At 44.7% G+C, this 24,192-nt stretch overlaps 1 protein-coding gene across 9 annotated transcripts in view; it reads left to right on the top strand.

The window, feature by feature from the left end:
- Positions 1 to 981: 981 nt before the first annotated feature.
- Positions 982 to 24,192, top strand: part of LOC111846094 (low-density lipoprotein receptor-related protein 1B) — a 342,141-nt gene continuing 318,930 nt past the window's right edge. For 5 of the 9 annotated variants that reach the window (XM_072700926.1, XM_072700933.1, XM_072700927.1 and 2 more), the window contains exon 1: positions 986 to 1,390. In XM_072700926.1, coding sequence (XP_072557027.1) covers positions 1,306 to 1,390 — 85 coding nt within the window. In that variant the 5' untranslated portion in view covers positions 986 to 1,305. Of the gene's footprint in view, positions 1,391 to 24,192 lie in introns of all 9 variants that reach the window. The other 4 variants (XM_072700930.1, XM_072700928.1, XM_072700929.1 and 1 more) reach the window with 2 other exon arrangements.

Below are 24,192 nucleotides of genomic sequence, written 5' to 3' on the forward strand. Positions count from 1 at the left end.
GGCGTCACATTGTTTTTCTAATGGGAAGTGGGTTTGTATCTGACTGCATAACCAAAAACCTGCGGCTTAATTGACTGGTCTGGGCTCCTCGATGACTCCTGTTCCCATTTGCCTTGTTTAATAACAGTGTTTCTTTGCCTGTCATCAGTCTGAAATCAGACTCGCACCCGGAGGCCACCCCGGCGCCAGACGCGCTCCCGGATGCGCGTTCCCGATGCGCAGCCAGCCGGCATTATTACCCAGGGTGCAGTGGGGAGGGGAGGGGGTCACAGCAGCCACCTCATCTCAATTACGGGCATCGTTTTGAGGTTTTGACCACTGAAACTGCATTTTCGGTCAGCCCGCTTACACTGCATTGCTAACTGGTGACCTTGATATTATATAGATCCATTTCCATGCTATATTTGCTCCTGTGGCATCTTTTACCTCTGACCGGGTTCTTATGAGAGATATTAAGTGTTTAATATGAGCAGGAACGTATGTCATGTGGCTTACCACGCCCCCTATAAATGCCGTACTGTAGGTACCCACTTAGTGGTATTAACCTGCGTCTAGATGTCACCATAACCAAAGATAAGTCTTTATATATGTGTCAGTGTGTTAGATAAACAATTAAATGAAATAATTCATTATTGCTTAGTGTGTCTAATATATGTATATAACACACACACACACACACAAATATATTTCGCTGTACAGGTTGGGAAGGAAATGGATAAATGATGCAAAACGGCACCGTTCCCCGTGTTTTTGATCAACATTTAATAAAAAAAAAAAAAAAAGCAAACTAGTTTTCAGTTTGCTGGCGATTGTAATCCTCATCGATTCCGTCCGGGACCCATAGGCGCTTAATAGGCGTGATTTATGTGGACGTGGCGGGACTGCTCGGCGGATCCCTGTGATTAATAAGCAGATTCCCATCCGCTGGCCTCTCCCGCTGCACTTGTGTGATGGAGGATCAGACAAGACGTACCCTGCATTGAAAAGTCAAGACACACAGTCTCTGTTCTCTCCTCCTGTGCGCTTTCCTCCCCTCCCCAAATCCTCCATCACTACCCCCCGTCCACCTCTCTCTCTCTCGCCTGCTCTCTCGCTCTCACTCGCTCTCGCCCTCTCTCCATCACCATCCAGCCACACACATATACACTCAGAGATCCTGCTGGAAGCAGGCACCGGAGGAGGCTCTCTCTGGCTCAGCAGCCCCGTCCAGAGTGCGCATCCCCCGAATAACAGCGCTGGCGTCCGGGCTGGATCCCCACTCCAGGGAGAGAGCAGCCGAGCACCAGGGACCTTCATTCTGCAGCCATGTCTGAATCTATACTAGCCTTTCTCAGCATTTCGGGATTATTTCTAATCGCTAAGGTGCTGACAACAGTTGGAGCAGAGCAAGGTAAGGCACCTCATTCGCGCATCAAAATCAGTGGTTCTGGTAAACTTATGCGCTGTCTCCGCTATATATTCCGGCCGAAATTAGCTACTCTTATCATATGCACTGCATTTATCCAACGCTCAACTAGCAGATAGTATTGTTTAAGAGGCAATTTATTAATTCAGACTAATGAATTGGTTTTCTGTATGAAAACGCTGATGTCATTAGATCTATTTGAGTAAAGACGATTTGCGATATGCAAAACTGCTCATGTTTTTTTTTTTTTTGTTTTTTTGTTTTTTTAAGTTTTCAGACTTAAACATGTAGTATTAAATTGCACGCAAGGTGCATTCCTGGCTTTTAGCGCTGGATGCTGGTGACAGACTGGATGCGGTGTATTATAGCGGCACGCGAAGATGTGCGCTCAAACCTGCGCATAATATAAGCGTTAGAAACGCGCCTCTTACCTTATATACCACTGGCCGGCTGGCCACAGTTTCATTTGTTTTATACCGCTAACTTATTCATTTTATTGTTTTCAACTTATTTGGAACGCATGCATCTATTCATTTTCGCTGAAAATTTATACTCAGAGATAGGTTTCGACTCCTATTTGTGATCAAAAACAAAACCAAGAAAACGTTTCAAAAGTTTAAAATGGAAGTGTATAAAGGTGATAACGGGTAAAACCAATAAGATGTGGAAACACGCTATTTTGTTTGAAACTTTGATTGCAAATTATGTACTAGGGCCTTATTGTATTTTTTTGTAATTACCAATTTTCATTTTATAAATACTTAATTCTGCAGAAAATAACTATGTAATCTACATATTGTGCAAATAATAGATATGCATATTGGTCACTAGGCTACGAGTGAAGTCCAGCAATGTATATGCACATCTGCAGAAAAAAAATGGTTATTACATTAAATTATTCATCGCATTGTATTAGAGTGGTTGCTTCTCGTTTTCTTCCTTTAAATACAACCCCCCAGTGAATAAAAGAGCAGTGTGTATGTGACATTAACGAAGGAAATCACATCAGCGGACTTCATTCTGTCCTGCAGATAATTGTATTAAATGTAAATTTATGAGTCAGATCCATAGTTTGTAAGGATGCAGTGAAGTATGCCAATAATGTATTGCGACGACAATGAGTAACACGATGAACTCATTATGCACTAATCGGTGAACTTGTTGACTTATTATAAACGTTTGTGTCGAGATTTGGTCGTATCACTGCGGGATGCCGTCCAATACAAATCCTACAGCCAGATGACTATTTAAATCTACTACTCTGTCAATCACGCAGTCATAAATTCATAAATATTGAATGTAATAATAATAATAATAATAATAATAATAAATAAATAAATAAATACCCTAACTGTTTTCATTTTCTTTTTCTCTCTGTACACTTGAGCTGTAACCCCCTGCTCATTATCGAGCCCCAGGTAGCTTTACTCGTGTGGCGGTTTGAGACAGGTCTGCCCGAAGCTGTTTTATAGCATAACAGTCATGCATTATCTTCACATTTCTCTTGTTCCCATTCAGCCCTAAGTCGCAACCTTTGCTAATTTTGGTTTGCAGCAGCCCGTGTGCTAAATTTCAGTGACTTTCTCTCCCTACATTAACTTTCACCTTTTGAAGCACTAAAGCTATATATAAACTTCTGCGTTTTTTTTCATATTTACAAACAGGCAATGCACTTGTGGGTCTCTGATGTTTTACTAACCTTTCAGTCCACAGCACATTAGTAGAAGGAGAAGCTGGCTTTCTAAATACCTCGTTTCTTAAACTTGCAAAACAGTTTTTCTTCCACATAACAATCTTGGCAAGCTGGTTCATATCGTTCGGGGAGTGGTGAATTGTCTCACGGTTTCATTATATAGGCTATTACATGCCTGAATTTTGTCATTTAAACACAGTACAAAGCGGATTATGAACTGTTAAAGTTATAATAAAATGTTGGGACGATTATATTACCGTCTTTAATGGCTTTTCGGTAAGGTTGCCTGTATCCTCACCTATAACCTAGCGATGGCATTTACGAAACGATGATGCCTCGTACCCGTTAGCATAACACTGTGACAGTTCTGTACCTGGTCTGCAAGGACTGCCCCACTTTTTTGTTGACTGCAAAAGGGCCAACCTTTGGATAGACTGGAGCAAATTTCACTTAGGGTATAACTGATGATTCCGAAAAAGTGGATTAGTTACTAAGTTAGAACGTGTTTCTATAGCGAAGGAGTCATACCATTTATTCGTGACGGTAAACTTAGTGGTTCATGCCAAAGGTTTCTTAGTGCATGCCGACTTAAGCGTCATACTTCATAGTGACAGATGGCGCACAGGGACGGAGTTTGATCTGCTGTCGCTCGAAGCAGCCAGGATGGCCCGTGGTTTGGAAAGGGCGAGGGAAGCTGTGAATGGCACCCAGGAAAAGGTGCTCTCCTTACAGGTACGCTGCCCTGGCGTCCCGAAATGTCCACCGTCCCAGTGTGGAATATGTTCACGTTTGATGTTTCACTATAATTGAAACCGAATGTAACATTTTCTCTCTAATTTAAGAAAATCATAAAATAAAATAAATACAGCTGTTCATTCTGAATCAAACGTGAGGCAAAAAAAATATCTGAGGTAGGGGAAATTCAAAACAGAGATTGACCAGTCAGTGTAATGGCCAAAAACAAACATCTGGAACAAAATAATGTAATATTTGCTAATAAACAGGCTAAGCTAATGAGCTAAGTGAATTACGTTAGGTCTGAGTGTATGATCCCTTTCGTGTTAAGGCATCATGACGTTCCTCTTGATAACTGTGAATAAAGTGCCTTGTCAAATCAAATAGCGGCTGTTCTGAAACACAGCAAATGGGAAACATTCAAGGCTCGCTGCCAGCATTCATGCTGCGCCCTCCTTTGTTGTTAGATGTCGGTCTGCTCCGTTACCAAAAGTATTCATACATTTGAAAATATAACGACAGCCGGAACATCAGAAATGTTTATTCAATTCAAATGGGTTTTTTAAATGTATATTTATGAATGATAATTCAATTTGGACAGCCCCGAGTTTGGCTAAGGCTATTGCATGCTGATGGGGGGCGATGGCGATAGACCTCCTCCGTAGCTACGTCATTTTTGGACGGAGCTCTAGGCTCGCGCTCGGATGCCGAAGCCCTGCTTTCAATCTCCGTTCGGCCCAACCGCACTGTTTTCATAGCTGGCTCACATTAGCGTCTGAAACGTTTTATGGCATGAAAGGTGTTATTTTTCCTGTCGCGGGCACACGTCCCGAACCTGCGGACACGCACCCTTTCAGTGGCCGGATGGAGGGTGCGGTCCCGGCTTCTGATGAGTGTGACGGGGAAACGGCGCTTTCGGTGTCGCGGGTCTTGCTGCTGGGTGGCAGAGAGCCGGCGGCGATGAGCTTATGTAGCGGGGAGGGGGGTGGAATTAGGGCCAAACTTAACGAACGGGCCGTTAAGCCCGACCCCAGAGCGCAGCAGAGCTGCTTGTCAGGTCAGGGCTGTGTAACGGGATTCAGCTTTTCCAGGGCTAAGTTTGCCGTCGTTTTTACCCAAAGTACCATTTTCATTATGAATTGGGCTTACTTTCCACGAGGTGGTGAGACGCTGAGGTTGACTTCTGAGCTCTCCTGGAATACATCATTTTTGCATTGTGGCAACCAGCCCAGGACGCGGAAATCCATCACACACCACCCTTTTGATTCTTCTGAACCTTATCGGGGTGACATGAATCTGGTGTTCATGCTGATATGTGACAGCAGATCCCATAACTGATTATATCCATAAAAACGGCTGAAGGAAGTTGTGTTTCTGTAAGACCCCTCCGTCACTGGCTCTGTGCCCGCATGTACAGTAAATTGATGTCACCCCGGTGACTGTTGCAGTTTGTGCCCAAAACGAGTCAATGAGCGATCTGTGTAAGTGCCTGCTGTTGTGATCCAGACCCACGTGGACATGTGACCATTGCTGGAGAACTGAGGGGTCTTTTATCAGGCTGAATGGATTCTGTATCTGTTCATGTGTTCTTGTTGATCGTAAGGCTCGACACAGGTCGAGTTGGAGCAGACGGGGCTGAATCAAAGTCTCATTTTCTTTCGTGCTGGTTTGCGTTGATGTTTTTTTTTTGTTAAAGTGAGTCAAACGGCAGTTGTTGGGAGGAGAAAAGTGAGCGTTTCAGTACATTTCATTCAAGTTCAAATGTCAATGGTGACGTCTTGGTTCATATTTTATACTGGGCCTCACACACACACACTGGAAGAGTCTAGGAAACAAAAACAGTCCATACTATAAAAATGGCTGAAAGGCCTGGGAACCACTGCAGGGCATATGGACCACAGACTGGCGGTTGGTGGCAGCTTTTATTGGCATTGCTCTGGGGGCGGCACTGACAAGGGTCCGTGCGAGCGTGAAGGGGCAGCACTGACGGGGGTCCGTGCGAGCGTGAAGGGGCAGCACTGACGGGGGTCCGTGCGAGCGTGAAGGGGCAGCACCGATGATGGGTATGGCTGCATGGTGTATGGACCACAGGCTGGCGGTTGATGGCAGCTTTGATTGGCATTGCTCTGGGGGCAGCACTGAAGGGGGTCCATGTGAGTGACAGGGCAGCCCGTGCGAGCATGAAGGGGCAGCATTGACTGGGGTCCGTGTGAGTGTGACTGGGCAGCCCGTGCGAGCGTGAAGGGGCGTGGGGTCTGTGTGAGTATGAGAGGGCAGCCTGTGCGAATGTGAAGGGGCAGCACTGATCAGGGTCCGTTCGTGCATGAAGGGGCAGCACTGATGAGTGCCCATGTGAGTGTGACAGGGCAGCAATGACTGCGGTCCGTGTGAGTGTGACAGGGCAGCCCGTGCAGGTGTGAAGGGGCAGTACTGATGGGGTCTATTTGTGCATGAAGGGGCAACACTGACGGGGCACACATGACAGCTGCAGAATTAGCAAGCAAGGTGGTAAGATCCATGCTGGTGATCTGCCCCCGGGGGCATACGGGGACCTCTGTGGCTAATTTCACACAGCATAGCCCAAGGGCAGCAGATCCCAAAGGCAGCAGATCCCGGGATACTGATCCATCAGCGCTGCAATGACCTCCATGGGTCTGGAGTTGCAGATTCCCTGAGACTTTTGGAACAATCCGGAGCTGTTTTCCCTCAGCCCCTCAGCCACGCAAGTCGGGGGTGGCAAAGTCATAAACTTGGGACCATTGAAATGCTGACAGGAGCACCAGCTGCCCAGACGCGAGCTGAGGGCGGCAGGCCGATGAGGCCGCGACCTGCGGCATGAGTGAGCGATCCGGCCCAAGAGAGAGCATCTCCAGGTCGGCATCGGGAAACAGCTACAAAGAACCCAGGCGGACAGTAAAGAGACCCTAGCGGGTCCCCAGCAGGGAGGGGGGAGGTCTCCCCCACATGCTGGTCCTCGGAAGAGACGCCCCATATCACTTATTATGGAAGCTCATGCAGCGGGAAAGGTGGACTAGTGGAGAGGACGTGGCAGGCCCAGGAACGTTACATCATCACCACTGGCCTTTGGTGACTCGCTAGGCCCACTGCTGAGTCAAATCTGGGGGCAATTTGGCGCATGCTTGGAAAACCTAATGCCCATAATTCCTGTTTGCCTCTCTTAAGCTAAGGAACACTGGGGGTATTTGCTGGTGGAGATATATAAAACAAAAACTGGATATAAATTTGATTGATTTATGCCCCACGTTTTGAGGCTTTCGTGCCTCATATTTTTCTCGTTACTGCACTTTATGTTATGCTTCGTCCATGTGGAGCACATTGCATTCAGACGGGGGCCGCTCACTTACGTACCCGTATGCTTATAGCTAAATTTCCTTCCTGCTTATAAGAGACAACGTACATCAAATTCTGGCAGCAGCAGTCAGAAACATACCGTGGAAACAAGGGGGGTGAAGTTTTAACCGGCATTTTAACCAGACTTTAATGGGTTTCGCGTTTCATGAAGGCCTCAAAATGTACCCAGTCAGCCCACTTAACCTTTACTGTTTGATTTGCTGCAGCCTTAAGAAATACTCAACAACTGGTAATGCGCCCAGATTCGAATGATGTTCACAACAGCTGAGGTAAAAATGGGAAGGGGGGGGGGGGATTTTTTTTTCTTAAATGTGTAATTTTTTGTTCTGTGGTCTTATAAACCTCTGTTTTTTACTAGAACTATTGTGACTTCATATCAAATTTAAATATATCAAGGATCACTCCAGCCCCACAGCCATGCTGATTAATTCAGGTGCCCACCTGTATTTCACAGATCTGTATGTGAAACGTGATGACCGCGCTCGCTGTTAACTATGTCAGCGGCTTCATTTGAATTTCATATTGAGACTTTTAGCTGCTTACCGTGCTGAAACAGTCTAATATATTCTTTCCGTGTCAGCAACTTGGTTTGAGTTTTCAGGTGTACAAATGAAAGTCAGGTTTTCTGTTTTCTGGTCATATAACTTTCTGCATTCCTGAGAAATTCCGTGGGATGGAGTGAAGTACTGAAATTGAATTGCCTCATCGAAATATCCTGCTGCAGAAATGAGCAGAATGAAAAAAAGTCTAAGTTAGGTGCAGTTCCCAAATCATCCTGCAAAGCAGACAGTGGCAGCAGAGTGCAGATTGTGTGTCATCTGCTGGTATTGGGATGGCAACTGATGTCTGCTTCTTTAGGTGGTGTGAGGGCAGGTGTATTCTCTTAAAGATGCAGAAGCTCTTTGTGAAAACTTCTTTTTTGAATTCTTTTTTGGGACTCAGGATAATCTACTCAGAGATTCATTGTGTATACAGTGGTACCTTGGTTCTCGAACTCACTAGAACTCGAATTTCTTGAAAGTCGAACAAACCAGTTTGACCTAGAACTCGATCTGAATATCAGAAGTCGACCTGTGAACGCTGACCTAATATAAATTGTACGCGCCAGGAAATGAGTCACACTGCACGTCTCTGAGCGGAAACAAAAGGTAAACGCTTCAGTGTCAGCTAGCCTCGCATTTGCTGTAGTAGCAGCGCTTGTTGGTGATAATGCTATTTTATTGAAAATACTGTATTAGGTAATATACTGTACTTTATATCATTTTGTTAGCCATTGCTCACCAAAAAGTTACGTAATAGTTGTACAAATGTTACAACCTAAAAGTTTGCTATTCACGAACAAATTAACGATTACAGAGTAATAATAAAAACAAACAATGGACCGGATTCAAAGTTTTTATCGTCATGTACAGACTACTGTACAATGTAATTCTTACTTGAATGCCTTATTCACAGGCTGGACGATTAACCAAATAAAGCAGCGCAACATTACAGTAACTAACAATAAATAAACCACTAACTTACGTGTACTATTAGAGCATTTATGTAATTTATTTAAACTTTATTTTACCAGGTAAATTAACTGAAAACCAGGTCTCACTGCTTTACGTGATATTCGGGAGAAATAGCAGATTATGCATCGGAACTGCCTGGAATACAAACGTCATGCATGTAACTAAACTCTTCAGCCAATAAGGGCAAAGGTGTGTCGTCACGGAGGCGGTTCCAGTTTGTGCAGCTGGGTGAGAGGCAATGCATCTAACTGTAATGCATTTCGTCAGGATCAGAATGCGTTGCTTTAAGCCAGCGCTGTAAGCAAGTCGAACGCACCCAATGACCGGACTGGGGAAACAAACTGAAACGCGGACTTAATACAGAGGACTAATGGCAACAACCAGAAACAGCTGATCACATGGGGATCCCACACAAGGTTAACGAGGGGGCGTGGCACACGGAAGGAGCGGACGATTGGGGCAGGACAGGGGTAATGTTGGGATAAGATCTTTATCATTTTGGAAGTCATTAAGAAAAAAATGCACTTTATCCTGTTCATTTTGTGTTTAAATGCTTAAAAAAACATATTTAGGTGTAATATTCAGGGGGCAGCGTGTGGCTCAGTGGGCTAAGCCTGTGTGCCTGTAACCCCAACAGGTGGCTGCCCTTCACGGACAACTTACTCTATAAAAGAGCAAGTTGAGGGTCCCACAGGGATCAATAAAGTATCTATTATTGTTATTAATTTTGGGGGGCCAGGAACCAATTAATTGGTTTTCCATTATTTCTTATGGGAAAAATTCGATCAGAACTCGAACTTTTTAGGATTCGATTCGGAGTCCGGAACGGATTAAGTTCGAGAACCGAGGTACCACTGTATTTGAGTATAGTTTTGGTATATTTCCAAACAATGTGAGGTTTTTTTTGCCTTGTAAAATTTCTGTAAACCAGTATAATTTCTTGCTTTCAAGTCTCTCTGGTTTTTGTAAAGATGTCACAATATTTAAAAGAATTTGTATTTGCAATTTGTGAATGAAGTTTGCATACTCAGCCTTCTCATTATTTGCTTGTTAGAAGGAATTCCGTTTACCTTGAAAAACTGATGTCTGCATTTTACTGTGCAGCGTGTACGACTCTGGAGTTGAGTGACGTATCAGAAAGTGAAAATGTGGACATGCATTATTAAAGTTTCCATTAGTGAGACATGGATTGACCCACAGCCGTGAGCAGCCTCTGCACTTCAGCACCTCAGTCCTACACTTATGATCATTTCAGATGTTGCTCCTGCTAGATCAGCTATGTTTGTGTATTTCCTGCTGCCGTGTGAGACATGACACCTCAGGCAACGTGAGCCGAACTTCAGTCAGTGGTGCTGCTTACCACCATTCAAACCATGCATTTGTGTGGGGCCCCCACGGTTAGTGGGCCCCCTGTTGGCTACAAACAGTCACTACACTAAATATTTAATAAACTTCTTCCTTATTTAGGAATAAGGCATAATGCTGAAGCATTATGTTCTGCTAGCTATGATGTTCTGAATCAACTCACTAGCTACTTTCTTTTTTTACTTATGTTTTTGAAATATTTGAGTAGGGGGGCAGTGTGGGGGGAACAAACCAGGCATTGCTCATGGAGTACCAAGAGAGAACAAACCGGGCATTGCTCATGGAGTACCTTCCAGCATCCCCTCTTGGCCCTGTTTAATTCATGTGCAGCACACACCTTTTGCTTGTCTTCTGTTAGATATCTTGTCGGACATTACCTTGCCCCCCCCCCCCCCCACCCCCTGCCAGTGACATGTGATCACCGGACTGTGTCCGGAAGGCTCTGTGTTTAATTCCTGTTTTTAAGGATATAAAAACAGTGTTACTTGTGTCTGTAATTTATTGCTGCTGTGTCCTGGAAACCAGAAAGGGCAGGCGTGCTGTGATGGAGGAGAATAATGACATGAATGGCAGTAATTTAAAACAGTCTTTGTGCCACTAATGGCTGCTCAGATGCAGATTCATGCACTGATCATTCTGTACGCTGTCTTGCAGATTCTTTGTGCAGTTTGGCACATGCTAAGTGAACAGGCATGCAACTCTGTAAACATCTTGGTAGCCCTGGCTCAGTGTGTTTATGATGAAGAGTGAAGTACAGGCATGCTAAACAGTTATGGTAGCTATAAAAATTTGACTTGTCAAATTGACTCGTCTTGCATCAAGCTGCAGCCTTCAGTTTAGTAAATTAGTACAGGAAGGACTGACTTTTGGTTGATCCAGTCCCTGTAATAAATCCCCTCAAAGAAAAGGCCCGCTCTAATTTGCAATCAGTCTAGCGCACTCTTGTATAGGTTGCCTGCCATCAGGTTGTATTTTATTAATGATCCATGGCAGCATAATTATTCATACGTGAAGCTCCCGCTGATAGGAATTAAGACCAGAGCCCCCTTCCATAATAACGCATTCAGCCGGCGTTTGCATTCATCAAGCTGACACCTATTGAATGAAAACGCGCTCCCTTGATTATTTGTTAAATTAAACACAGCTTTGCGATTGGATTCATGGGACTTGGGGCTGCATGAACGTTAATATTTTGGCAGGCCTATATTTAACAGTCTGAGGGTCACTGACAGTGGGGAGAGTGGCTGGCTCTTTGGGCCTTCTGTCCACGGCGACCGCAGGAGGCCTACCGCTGCAGCCCCGCTGGGGCATGCCGACGCTGTTGGCTGATTGGTCCAGGTGTTTCTCATCCTGCAGGAGCCTTCCTGAGCCGTGCTGCGCTGCAGCGCCTCCCCATGGCTTAAGTGCATTCATTTGTGTACATTTTTAAGCAGTACGTAAGTACACTCGTGGCAAAATTGCGGAAACACCTAGCATTTTGGGCATTAAACTTTAAAAATTACTACACAAATATTGGCAGTAATGTTTATAAACAATCAAAGTATGTCACAAATATGCATTGGATGATTAAATAAGAAACTGGAGTGACTGAAATACAGATCTGCAATCTCTAAAGAAAGTGTTTTCATAATTTTGGCCACTAGTGTAAGTGTTGGTAAGAATTCTGCTGTAAAATTGGGACCTAAAATGATTTTCTAAAGTCATGTCATAAATATGGATGCAGATTATCTGTAATTGTTAACTTTCCCGCAAATATACTGTCATTGGGGATCACAGAAAGGGAAAATCTCCCTGTGCTTAAGCTTCATAACTGCAGCATCAGAAGCCTTTAACTATGAACTGGTATTTTGTAATCTGGAATTAATATCTTTAATATCACCTTTATTCATTAATTTTATATATAGAGTTAATACAGAGGTGGCAAAGTTTTGTTGTACAGTGAAGTGATTAATTGTTGACAACAAATTGCATCCTCTGCATTTAACCCATATGTGACATTGTGACATAGCACCATGCTTAGGGTACCTTTGCTGGTTGGGGATTCGACCCAGCAGTCTTTTGATTACAAGTACCCTTCCGTAACCATTAGGCCACCACTGGCCAACAAATCCACTACAGATGATATAATACCCACCTGCTGTCCAAAAGTCCATTGGGGTACACACTCACCCCAGGGTGCCATGATTTCATGGGGGCTGTAACGGGGGCGGCCCAGCATCCCCAGCTGGTCCTTCCGGACATTAGCGGGTCTCTCCCCGCACCCATCCGATCCCCCCCACCCCCCCAGGTCAGCTGGGAGCTGCCTCAGAATCTGCGAATGCAGATTGCAGCTGTGAAGTGCTTCCGTGGCTATAAATAGCAGCAGGGCGGCCGAGGACCAGCGTTTCTCAAACTGGAGACGTCACCAGTCACCTGCTGAGCTGGGGCTCTGAACAGGCGAGTCTCACGCTGTTTACCGCTTCGGCAGAAGGAGGGGAGGGAACGTGAACAATATGAACAATGCAGCATGTTCAAATAACCTAAATAAATGGACCAGTGACAAACTATTTTGTTGCGCTCGGGGCGATGGGCGGGGGAATTTACCATTTTGATTTGGCAGCGTCTTTGAAATGTCTTGTGATGCTGCCAAGTGTTGGAGGAGCGCTTTTCGCACCACTGCCAGGCAATGTGGAGCTGACACTTTTCCCATAATGCACATCTGAGGCCTTTTTTTCTGGGGGCACCGTTTGGCCAGCAAACTGACAGACACGGTGTGGCAGTGCCATCTGGGCCGCTGCGGATGCCCGCGTGCCGCCCGGACGCAGCCTCGGGCCTCAGGCAGGTTTGCTCATGAGCAGTTTCTGTAGTCCGTGAGCAGTTTCTGTAGCTCGTGAGCAGTTTCTGTAGCCCGTGAGCAGTTTCTGTAGCCTGCCTCAGCTGAATTACGTGCTGTACCACAACATTTTCTGTTTTTATAAGTGGGAAAGCAATTTAGTTTATGATTTTTATATAGTGTTGTTTTTGCTGTGAATGGTTTTTCTGCATCTCTCATTTTAGGCACAGTCCTTAGAAGCAATGAGATTAATTCACGCTTTGAAGCCATGAGTTTGTGGAGGGCATGTACGCTTTTTGGTGCCGTCTTATTGATATTTGACCAAATGATAGCACTCACAGTTAAAGTAACTGATCATTAAAACCCCCCAGCTATCAGGGACTGGATTCTTACAGCAAATGACCAGAACACATCAATGACTATCCTGTAAAATGTAGCTCTTCTCAGTAGGCTTCTCTACATATGTTTACACTGTATAAGCAAGCTGGAATGTAGTAGCTAGTGAACGTGGTGTTTCTCAATGTGCGTGCTTGACCGGACTTGTGTTGTCATGTACCCCGTTTTACATCATCTTCCATCGTATGTACAGAGGATGTATAGAGGAAGTATAGAAGTATGGAGGATGGTAATAATCCCAGGATGTCATTCTTGCCCCGCCCCAAATATCAAGGATGCATTGTTGCATCCACGCCAAACGAGACCAATCCCATGATTCATTGCGCCTGAAGTTCGAAGGCAAATTAGCAAGACCGCTCTTGGCAGGAAGACAAGTACGATATTTGTGTTCTTGGTATTGAAAAACACTCCATCTCAGGGGAATTTAAGGAAAGACATCATTAGAGAAGCAACCATGAGTGGAATACTTACTTCAAAAGTAGAGGAGGGGAACCAGCTGGATAGCTTAGCCAGGTTAGCACTGGCTAACTGATCATTACACCTAGCATCATCAGTATGTGGGTCCACTAAAAGAATTAGCATTCTTATCAGGATACCAGTGTACCAGCCTATGGTGCGTGAGGGTATAGGCAGTTTAGGGATAATCTCAGTGTTCCTCTTCAGCGTTCCAGCTGTCCTATCGAGGCTTTGGGGGATGTTCTGCAGAGGCTGTGACTGCCACCTCAGTGGAAATGTTAGAAATAAAGCCTAAAACCTCACGGATGAGCAGCGCCAGATTCCTACAGAACCGACTTCCTGACATATAACAGCTGCCTTGGATGAGCGTGGGGATTCTGGAAAAAAATGTACGGCACGTATCTATTTGTCTGTTCTGGGCAGTACTTTTTAATGACGCTGGCGTTTGGTTTTAAACCAAGCCCTAAAATGGTACAATCATTTAACCAGACAGGAGGACTCGAGCGAGTGAGTCCGTCTGTGCCGACACGTTATTCCTGAGGCTGAAGTCACGCTTTGCTCCCTGGAATCTTCTGTATTCCGGCATGCATTCCAGTGTGCCGTGGAGTGTGTCCTTGCCGCTTACTTGGCCAAATGACATTTTCTGAAAAGAGTTCCTTTCATCCACAGCTATTGGCTGGGATTAGCACTAATCTGTGTTTCATTTTCACTGAAGGCTCCGGGGACTCACTTTATCAGCCTATAGCTTTATATATTTAGCACAACAGGCAGTGTCACGGCGAAGCGGCAATCCGTATCCTTTTCACTTTGTGAATGCACCAGCGGAAACGGCGAGCTATGCGGCGTGCACAGAAATGCGGTGTGGCGGGAGGCGATGTAAAGCATGGCCGCTAGCAGCCGCACGGGCGGCGGGACTCAGAAAGCGAGAAGCTCCTCGCGGCAAGCCCTGCGGCCAGGCTGTCCCGAGGCCGCCAGATCTGTGTGGGATTCAGCCTGAAATTTGGCCGCACCCAGCAGACAAAATTCTCCATTAAAGTTAATTCATTAAAAAAAAAAAAAATCACGTTAAAGATCTCTATGAGACATAACGAGGAAAGTAATGATGTTTGGGGTATTTGCCTGTAAATTATTTTGATTTAAAAAGGTTCCTACTTTGTAGTAAGTAGTATTAAAGCATTAGAGGCTGTTTAATGCACTTGCTGAGCAGAGAGATTGGGAGGCAGTCAACGCGTGTTCCCTGAATTTATATCCGCGCCAGTTTCTCCTCAAATCCCAAAATAACCCGACGCTGTGAAGGAGGGCTCGGTGCCGAGGTCCGAGAAACATATTTTTCACCGCTGGAAAGCAGCAAGTCACAGGCACCTCCCAGACACGGGGAAGCATCTTCCTGCAGGTGGCTGAGGAACAAAATCCCAGCCAAACGCAGCCCTATGAAACAAAGGCGCTTTAGTCTGTTGCCAGGGGCTCGGAGACGCCGTACAGACACAGGCCAGACCTGCGGGTCAGCCTCGCTCTCTGGACAGGAGAAGCCCCTTAAACCAACTCAGAGGCCCTCAAGCAAACTGACCGCAGATGTACTAACAGGCTTGTATATAAACATCAATTAATATGCAATAGTTAAAAACCCACTTGTACGTGCAAAGCAAAATTTATTATAATTACTGTTTTTCCTAAGGCGCTTTTGACATTCAGAATCCTGCGTAGCTTTCATATTTTTTAACGCTTTATCGTGACAATAGAAAGCAGTTTTCTTTTCAATGCAGAGACTTCTGAGTCTAAGTGTGGACCTTTCTGTACCCTGGAAACATGAATAATTTGTTTGTGTGAAGATTAGTCATGTTCAGCGAGGCTTTGAGGGTCTGCACCTCACAGCAGACGATGAGAGCGCATTCAAAATGAATAATATTGTCAGTGGGCATCAGGGTCAGTAGAAGACTTTACTAAACTAGCAACTTGAATGGGTCACATTCACACCCACAGTTAGATAACAACATTATTATGTATTAATTCATCACCCTTCTCATCTAGGGCTTAATTAATCGCTTCTCAGGTTGTGAAGAATTTTGTGGAGTGCTATACTTGTCCATTTTTGCAACAGTCTCCTGCCAATGACACTGAAGTCTGAAGCGGTCTTCATGACCACATGATGGCAGTCACCCCAGTACAGACGTATTCACCACGGGCATCGCCGTCGGCCAGGCCCAGCTTCCTTAATCTGCAGCTTCATCCGGGGTGAGGCAGGACCTCGTTCTGGAGAGTTCTGCTTGTTTGAGTGCTTGCGTGTGTCCAGGGCAAGGCCACAAACTGGTGCAAATGAACTGCAGTGCTGCCTCTTATAAAGCAAGGCAAATATCGGGGGGGGGGGGGGGGGGGGGAGTACTTATACTGCCGGAAGGATCTGGAACTGCCTCTCAACCCGCACCCCCCCCCACACCTCCCCTCGATTTTGGCGTAAATGCCCAACAACACATCCAAATACTTACTGTGGGACAATGCCAAGAGTCTGGTGTAAATACATAAATATCGAGGGTGTAATGAAATTTTTATGAGCAAGCTAAAGACTACGCTTTTAGTTTATTTTGTCAAAAACAAGTTCTTTATGAGTAAAATTATGAAACATGACACAAGGGCATGTATTGGAAATTGCAGTGCTGGCCAGTGAGATAATCCTGAAGTTTAAAAGGACGTTAATTATGAACAGCTTGAATATTCTGCATGTTTGTTAATGTACATGGAACATATTACATAATCGTAAGTAAGGAAATGCCGGCAGTTACCTACACAGATGTCGACACAGACTTTACCAAATGCATGGATGAACATCATTGCATTGTACAAATTAATTTTAATGAACTGAATTAGTTTGGTTAATCACATACATCAGGGCTAGCACAGCGACTCCATGGTTCAAATCATGCCTCTGGGTTTCTTGGTCTTCTCCTCTGCTAGAAGGACATGCAGTAGTATACTGTGTGTGTGTGTGTGTGTGTGTGTGTGTGTGTGTGTGTGTCCAGTGAAGGCCTGGCACTGCATCCAGGGGGTCCCCTGCTTAGTGCCCAGTGCAGCCTGGGATAGGCTCCAGGCCCACCTGACCCAGTCCAAAATAAGCGGTGGGAAGATGGATGGATACGTGTGTGTGTGTGTGTGTGTGTATATATATATATATATATATATATATATATAATTTTAGCATATTGAATCACACTGTTCTGAATCTAATTAAGAGAATCCAGTTTTTCCTGTTGTGTCCTTTGATGTCCTTGACAGCAGCCTAACTGCCAGTGGCTGAGCCTCATCTGAAATATTCATGCCTTAAACCTGCTGCCGTCTGTCGCCCACGTTAAACGTCCAGGAAGAGCCTCGTATATGTTCACTGCTGTAGGCCATCACGTCACTGTCTTTTTAAGGCACGGCGACACCGAGTGTGACTGATTCACTGGGCGCCTTCAGAGCCCCCCCCCCCCCTCAGCCAAAGCTGAACAGTAACGACATCTTGATGAAGAATTGGGAACCACTGGTAACAGGTGAAGGTAATGGGGGTGAGTGAGAGCAGCGACGTCTGTGCTTTGTGCCCGTGAGGTCTGACACCATCAGTCATCAGACAAGGCACATGGCGTGACACTGCACCCCCCACAACAGCCAGCACTTTAATAAGCATTTAATAAGGGATTCTTTATATATCACCTGCGGCCTTGTGCTCAGATGCAGAACTGAGATATTAATACAGCTTGTCAAATCAAATCATGGCCAGGATAATATGAAAAGAGAGGGATGGATGGATGGATGGATTTTTAAAACGCAATGTAAGGTGGCAGGTAAAGGTCTCACTTTCACCTTGCAGAAGACATTACCCCAAAGTGGCTGCCCCACAGGTGCATTTAGGAAGCAGCTGTTTCGTATTTCCATTTAATATCCTCTATTGTTAGACAATAATCATCTTCTTTGCTGAGAAAATTGAATTTGTTCATTTGTTATCTTAGACAGATTACATACAGAAAACAGTCACCAGTTAGTTTTCATGAGTTCTGGATTGAAAGGCTCCATGTATAATTAGACTGCACGTATATTAATTTTGCTTTTATGTCTTATCACTTTTTGCTTTGAAACCCAGTAATGCGTACAATAGTTCTGCTCAGAAATGCAATATTGTGTATCATGATTTTGCTTATTAATCCAGCAGGACCTGCTGAAACAAAACTCAGCAGGGCATGCAGCACTTCGTGTGTCTGTGCATTTGTGCATCTCTGAGTGTGTGTGTGTGACTGTATGTGTATGCGTCCCACTCACCTGTGTGTTTGACTCTGGCGCTGCCCCCCGCTGGTCGGCAGTGGCACTGCGCTGTGGTTAGTACCACCCGCTGATCTTTCAGCTTTTGTGTGCCTAAGTGGAGCTTGGAGGAACAGCGTCAGCGGCAGTGATGGCGGTTGGGGGGCCTGTGTCCTTCTCACCTGCCACTCCAGGGGTCTCAGTGTAAAGTGGGAAAGAAAACAGCAGCTGCTGAAGGTGGAGAGCAGCGAAGCATCTGAAGCTGAACCTGCTGAGGGCCCTTAGCCACAGCCTCCATGCCCAGAGGAAGAGCGAAATTAATTATGAATACGGACACAGGTGCTTGCATGCAGTACTTTGGTAGGGCATCGGTAGGATGAATGCCTGCCATTATATCAAATCTGAAGACCCAGATGTTTCATTTAATGTTGGCCTACAGAGGGCGCCGTTCAATAGCAAGGTCCTGATAACTAACTACCTAACAGCAGGAGACATTTTATTGGCCACAATCGTTCAAACAGGGTCAATAGGAAGCTCAACGTGGTCAAATCTCCAAAACTCACAGCAGGATTGTGAGTATGCTGAGTCTGCTCAAGGTTTTCTTGTTGACTGGACATTAACTGGTCTGGCACAGCTGTGACTGGCCCCGTAATCGTGTTTATAATTAGACATAGTAAGTTAGCTTTGTTTGGAAAGATCTTCAGCACATGTGGTCCACAGAAGCGGATGAAAGGTGTATTGACTTGCTCTCTTAATGAAATTAAAGCAGTTGGACACAGTTTGACATTGGTAAAACAGTCAAATGTTCTAAAATATCAAAGAAATAAACAAAGGATTCAAATAAACAATGTAAGAACGCATACAGTGGCCTGCTAGAAATGCATGAGCTCTTGATAGGAATCGCAGGAGGGAACTATGTGTGTGTGATGCTCACCCAGATAGAAATTCTGGGCCCCCTGACAAAATGTCACCTTGGGCCCTCTGCTAGGCTTGTCATTTTCAATCTGATGAAATATGGGTTCCCTATGGTATATGATATTTGCTGGGTGGGGGGGTATCCCCCACCATAGAACTTAAAGAATGGAGGTATACTTTTCCCAGAGTACATCAATTTTAGTGGCCCTTTAATACAAATAATTATAAAGGGCCGGGCCCCCGAGTCTGCCTCAGTATCCGTGCCCCCCCATGCCCCTGCTGTCAGTAACACACACTTCCCTATCCCTGATACCTTCCACAAGACGATTTGCTAAAGGAGCGACCGTTTCAGCTTCTGTTTGTCACACAGGGTTGCAAGAGTGACTGGTGTACTGGCAGCTGTTAGGCACTGCTTGTAGTCTATGCTCTTTAAATTCAGGAGGTCAGTGATAAAATGGGGAATTTCATCAGGGGTTTGAGGAAACCCACCAGGCAGCGGCACACTGGGGGCCTGGCGAGGGGCTGGATCGAGTTCCAAAAATAAACCTATATATTTTCAAGTGTCACCCCTTTTGCTAAGCATTTTAAGAGCATCTTTAGAAAAAAAAATGGCTCGAGGATCAACACACACCCCTCCCCCCCAGCCAAGTTAACAGCTAATACCGGTCCTCGTTAAGTTTACTGATCTGTGTGATTTTTGCACAACGTATACCGGTCTATGGTCATCGGCAGGTTAGAAAACCCAGCCTAAAATAACTGCCATCACAGTCTTCACGTGAATATTTTATACATGGCAGGGGATATTAAAGTGTTTGACAATTAGATCAAGTAAGTAATAAGAATAATTTTCCGCAACTAACGCTCTGCATCAGAAACACTCACCTCTACACATGAGTTCCCAGGAAACTAACCGTGTGGTTCACAACTTCCTCAATGAATTGCTTTTCAGCACATTGGTATGTTTCTGAAATAATTCTAAAATTATTTTACAGTTTAGGATTTAATCGAATAGCTTGACCTCATTATCCAGTAAGATACAGACTATTAAACTGCATATTATATGCAACAGAAATGATTTATTTGTATACATGGATATGCTAACACCAATGTTAACAATTTATAAATAAATTAGTATGTATATAAAATAAATTAGCATGTATAATTTCAGGTAGGAAACATACTAGGGGTGCCGTTTGCTGTACTGTAATTTTTTTTAACACTAAGTTGTTCGGATGAATATTGAACTAATTTCAAGACATATAGATGCAGTCAAAGGCATAGCTTTGGCTTGAGCATTGGAGGGTTGAGGTCTCCCTCTATTTCAGGGGGTCCAGGGGGTTGTATTGGCTGGTTTTGATATCCCCATCCCCCCATAATTTACGCCCATGGATGCAGTATATGACTAATGGTATAGGAGATGCATATCGTACCATCGCAGAGACTGTGATCCTTTTCAGTGCTGTGGCTAACACTGTATCTAAAACCGTTAGCCCGGCATTAAACAAATACATTTAAAAAGCTGCCAATTGAATCAATTCGAGAGGCCTGCCTTTTTCTGTTACGGAGGTATCGCTGACTGGAGGGCAGGAGCGCATCCAGCTCTGTGCTGCACTCAATCAACATGTCAAATAATTTATTCTTTTCTCAGAATGCCATGTCGTGCCAGTCAGGATAATTGACTAACTGTGGAAACCTGGTTTTTCATTCATTTGTCTATAGTCCAGAACTGTTAACAAAGCTACGAAAACTGCAATAATAGGCATCCAGGTGCTTGTTTGCATCGTACTCAAGCTTTTGTTTACAGCAATAATTCAGCAGGTGATGCCAGACTGCAGCTACGGCTGACTTCTTTTTCAGCTTTTCTGTGTAAATTGGTGATTTTTTTTTTTTTTTGGCATCTGATTTTGTGCAAAACTGAATCCGTGGAAATCGTGTAAGCATCTCTCCTGGGGGAGAATCAGGTGATCACCATTGTCAGTATTAATGTAGTCCTCATATTCCCAGTTCCCAGTATGTGTAAGTCGGATATATATCTTGGCAGTTTAGCCTCCTATAACATGCACCCGGGCAGAGATACCAGTCCCAAGACCCATACCCCAATTGTGTCCATGTCAGCTTTCTGTCTCCCACTGAATGTAAATGTATTTATATTAATCTTTTCCCTGTAGAGCTGATATTATTTTGGGTAACTCCTCTGCTGATCCTGCCTAACTGTGCAAAAAATGGAATTTCAGGACAAATACTTGGTTTTCACATACTTGCATTTAACATAATTGCCAAAATAATGAAGTTATATCATCCCTTGTATGGCTGAAAGACGCACTAAAATTTTACTGCCATGTATCGCAGCATCACAGTGCAGTGTGTGGCTCAGTGGGTTAGAATGCTGTGCTTGTGATCAGAAGGTTGTTGGCTCTAATCCCTGGGCTAGCAGGGTGGTTTCACTGTTGCTTTGTCAAAATATATGACATTTGGGTAAAACTGCCTGCTAAATAAATAAAATGTGAAGTCCTGATTTTGGTCAGAGGTACTAGCAATAAATAGACTTTGAGCATCATGCTCTGCCCAGTGGGTCTTTGATGTGTGATCAAGGCTTGGTCCCCTCCGCGCCACATTGTTAGCCCATGGTGAGGTGGCCCGGGGAGAGCAAAATGATATCCACAGGTGACTTCACTGACTGGACCTCCCTCATTACTGCCACACAGCGCCCGAGCACAGCGAGGAAAAAATAGCCATTGCAAAAATAATACAGATTGCAGTTTGTTTGGTGTAGTGACATTCTGTGTTGCTCAAATGAGTCGCAGGGGAAGATTGCCGGAATACTTTGCCGAATTTATCAGGGTCCAAGGTTAAACAGCTGCTTGCAGTAGACCATAAAATAATCATTTTTAAATAGTAATAATAATTTGATCCTGGAATTTAAAGCACGGTATAATTTGCTAAGACTCTCAGGCTGCAATAAAAACCCTAAAATGATGCTAAGTAGCAAATAGTCAGTAAAGATTTTATAAAGACATGGCTGCTCTTGGGAGCTGCATCGACTCCTTTTGGGCACTGCATTTAAGTTAATTGGTATCCATATATTGCCTATAGCAGGGGCAGGTAACCCTGATCCTGGAGTGCCAGTTTCCAGCAGGTTTTCCATCCTCCCTAGTCTCTGGTGAACCACACCTGATCTCAGGCAGACAGTAACTCATCAGGTAGGATTGAAAACCTGCTGGAAGCTGGGACTCCAGGATCAGTGCTGCCTACCCCTGGCCTATAGTGCATGGTTATGTATGTGATTCTTGTTGCTCTGTGCCCCATGGTACCTGGAATAGGCTCCAGGCTCCTCCCCCAAGCCTGTTGGAAGTTGCATGAATGGATCAGCGTTGGACAGGGTATGAGCGATGACCTTTAAAGAGGTTTCTTTCTAAAGGTGGATATAGGCAGGGATTTTAAGAGAGGTTATTCTTTGGAGATGGACATAAACAGCAGTTTATGGTAAGGATCAGCACTAGAGACCGGCAAGGGAGATTGCTCTCACATGTTCCTCAGTAGAGTTGAGTAAGACTTCACCCATCACGCATAAGCCCATGCTGTCATTTCTGTGATACAGCAGTCCTTACCATCACGGTTAAGGACGTGTGCTTGTACTCTGAAGGTCTGTGGATAGAGTCACAGCACACCTACACTGAAGCAGTACCCTTGGACAAGTAGTTTGACCTGAATTGTTGCAGTAAAAAATCCGGCTATAAAAGCCGTCAGCTGCCTTTGAGTGTGAGATAATTAAAAATGTAAACATAATGTTCCCATCGCCTTCCTGAAAGGACAGGCTTTCTATTAAACATCCCCTGCGACCTTGTTCTGTCTAGATTGATGGTAGCATCCTCCATGTTTTTGCCCTACTCCAGAATTGCGTTTCTGTTAGTTGCGGCTGGAGAGCTGTGTTGCTTGTGTTACTGAGTAATTCACTCTGCACCATACAGAGGTCCTGCCGTCTGTATTTGTGTGATTGTACCTTTTTCCCCCCAATGCCCATTTCTGAATTGGTATTAACCCTGCCTCATTTTCCATTCTCACCCCTGATGCATCACCTATTGTTCTAGATGGTCATGGGCATTGACTTGCCTTTGATGTCTTACAACATTAACATGGAAGGAGATACTTGCCCCAGCCTGCCCACCCATCTGTCCAGCCCGGATTGCTGAGAAGATCCTCATATCGCTGGGCCGTCACCTCATGTAAAGTGACGGGCGACGTCAAAGCGGGTTGCCTGGTTCCATTTTCTCATTCTCCATGAGGCAAAGAGGTCAGCCAAACCAACCAGCAGTGTGCATCTCCACTCTAAAGGCTAAATGCTATTTGATTAACCTCATCTGAAGATAACAGATTTGTTGATTCTTCTTTACTCTTGCTCTGGTGACACTACGACAGTGGTTCATTTTATTTAAGACTGGGGGCTTCACGTCATGTTTTCTGCTTTAGCGGTTCGTCACTGTAGTTATGTATTTCAAACAGTCTTAATGCAATTCCTAGACAAGAAGACTCTTTGTGGTTTTAATATATCGCAAATGGTTGTTTACATAATTACAGGGTAAATGGTTGACCATTAGCCTGCACTGAACACATTTGTAGTAGACATTAGGTGGCTCGAAATCCGTATGGTGTATTAGAAAAGGGATGACCAACATAGTGCCCATTAGGAAACTTAATCAACTGTGACCTATTGACAGGCTCCCTTTCCATTCTGCAGCTGCACTCGAACCCATATCTGACCGCGCGATTGTGCTCAATCCGGTTACTACTGTCCCTAATGATGTTTGTGGCCTGAGCCCCTGGATCCCTCCTGCGAGGGGCCGTCTCAAATTGGATTGTTGTGCGCCGTCGTACATTAAAAGCTATAAGTTACTGCCAGGGAGCCGACGGAGGTGACAGAAGCTTTCAGCCGTCTCTGGGTCCTGATATACAGCTTTTGTACTGCTCTACACAACACTTTACAGATTCTTCAGTGGGTAGCTGCCTACAGGAGACATTTGATGAAAGTTAAAACATTAAATTATTGAACATATTGAGTCATTATAAGCTGTATGTACTGTGATAGTGGCAGATATTAAATTCATATTTCACCTTTCAGTGAGGGATTATTGCCGAAGATCTCAGAGTTACCTAAGAGCCAGTGCCCTGGTATTCATATGAATGCGTGTATGCCGACATGCCCGCGTGTAATGTAGAATAATCACGTCACTGTGACCGCGCCGGCATTGGTGGGGCTGATGCTAAT

This window comes from Paramormyrops kingsleyae, chromosome 16 (genome assembly GCF_048594095.1).
Source record: "Paramormyrops kingsleyae isolate MSU_618 chromosome 16, PKINGS_0.4, whole genome shotgun sequence".
NCBI lineage: Eukaryota > Metazoa > Chordata > Actinopteri > Osteoglossiformes > Mormyridae > Paramormyrops > Paramormyrops kingsleyae.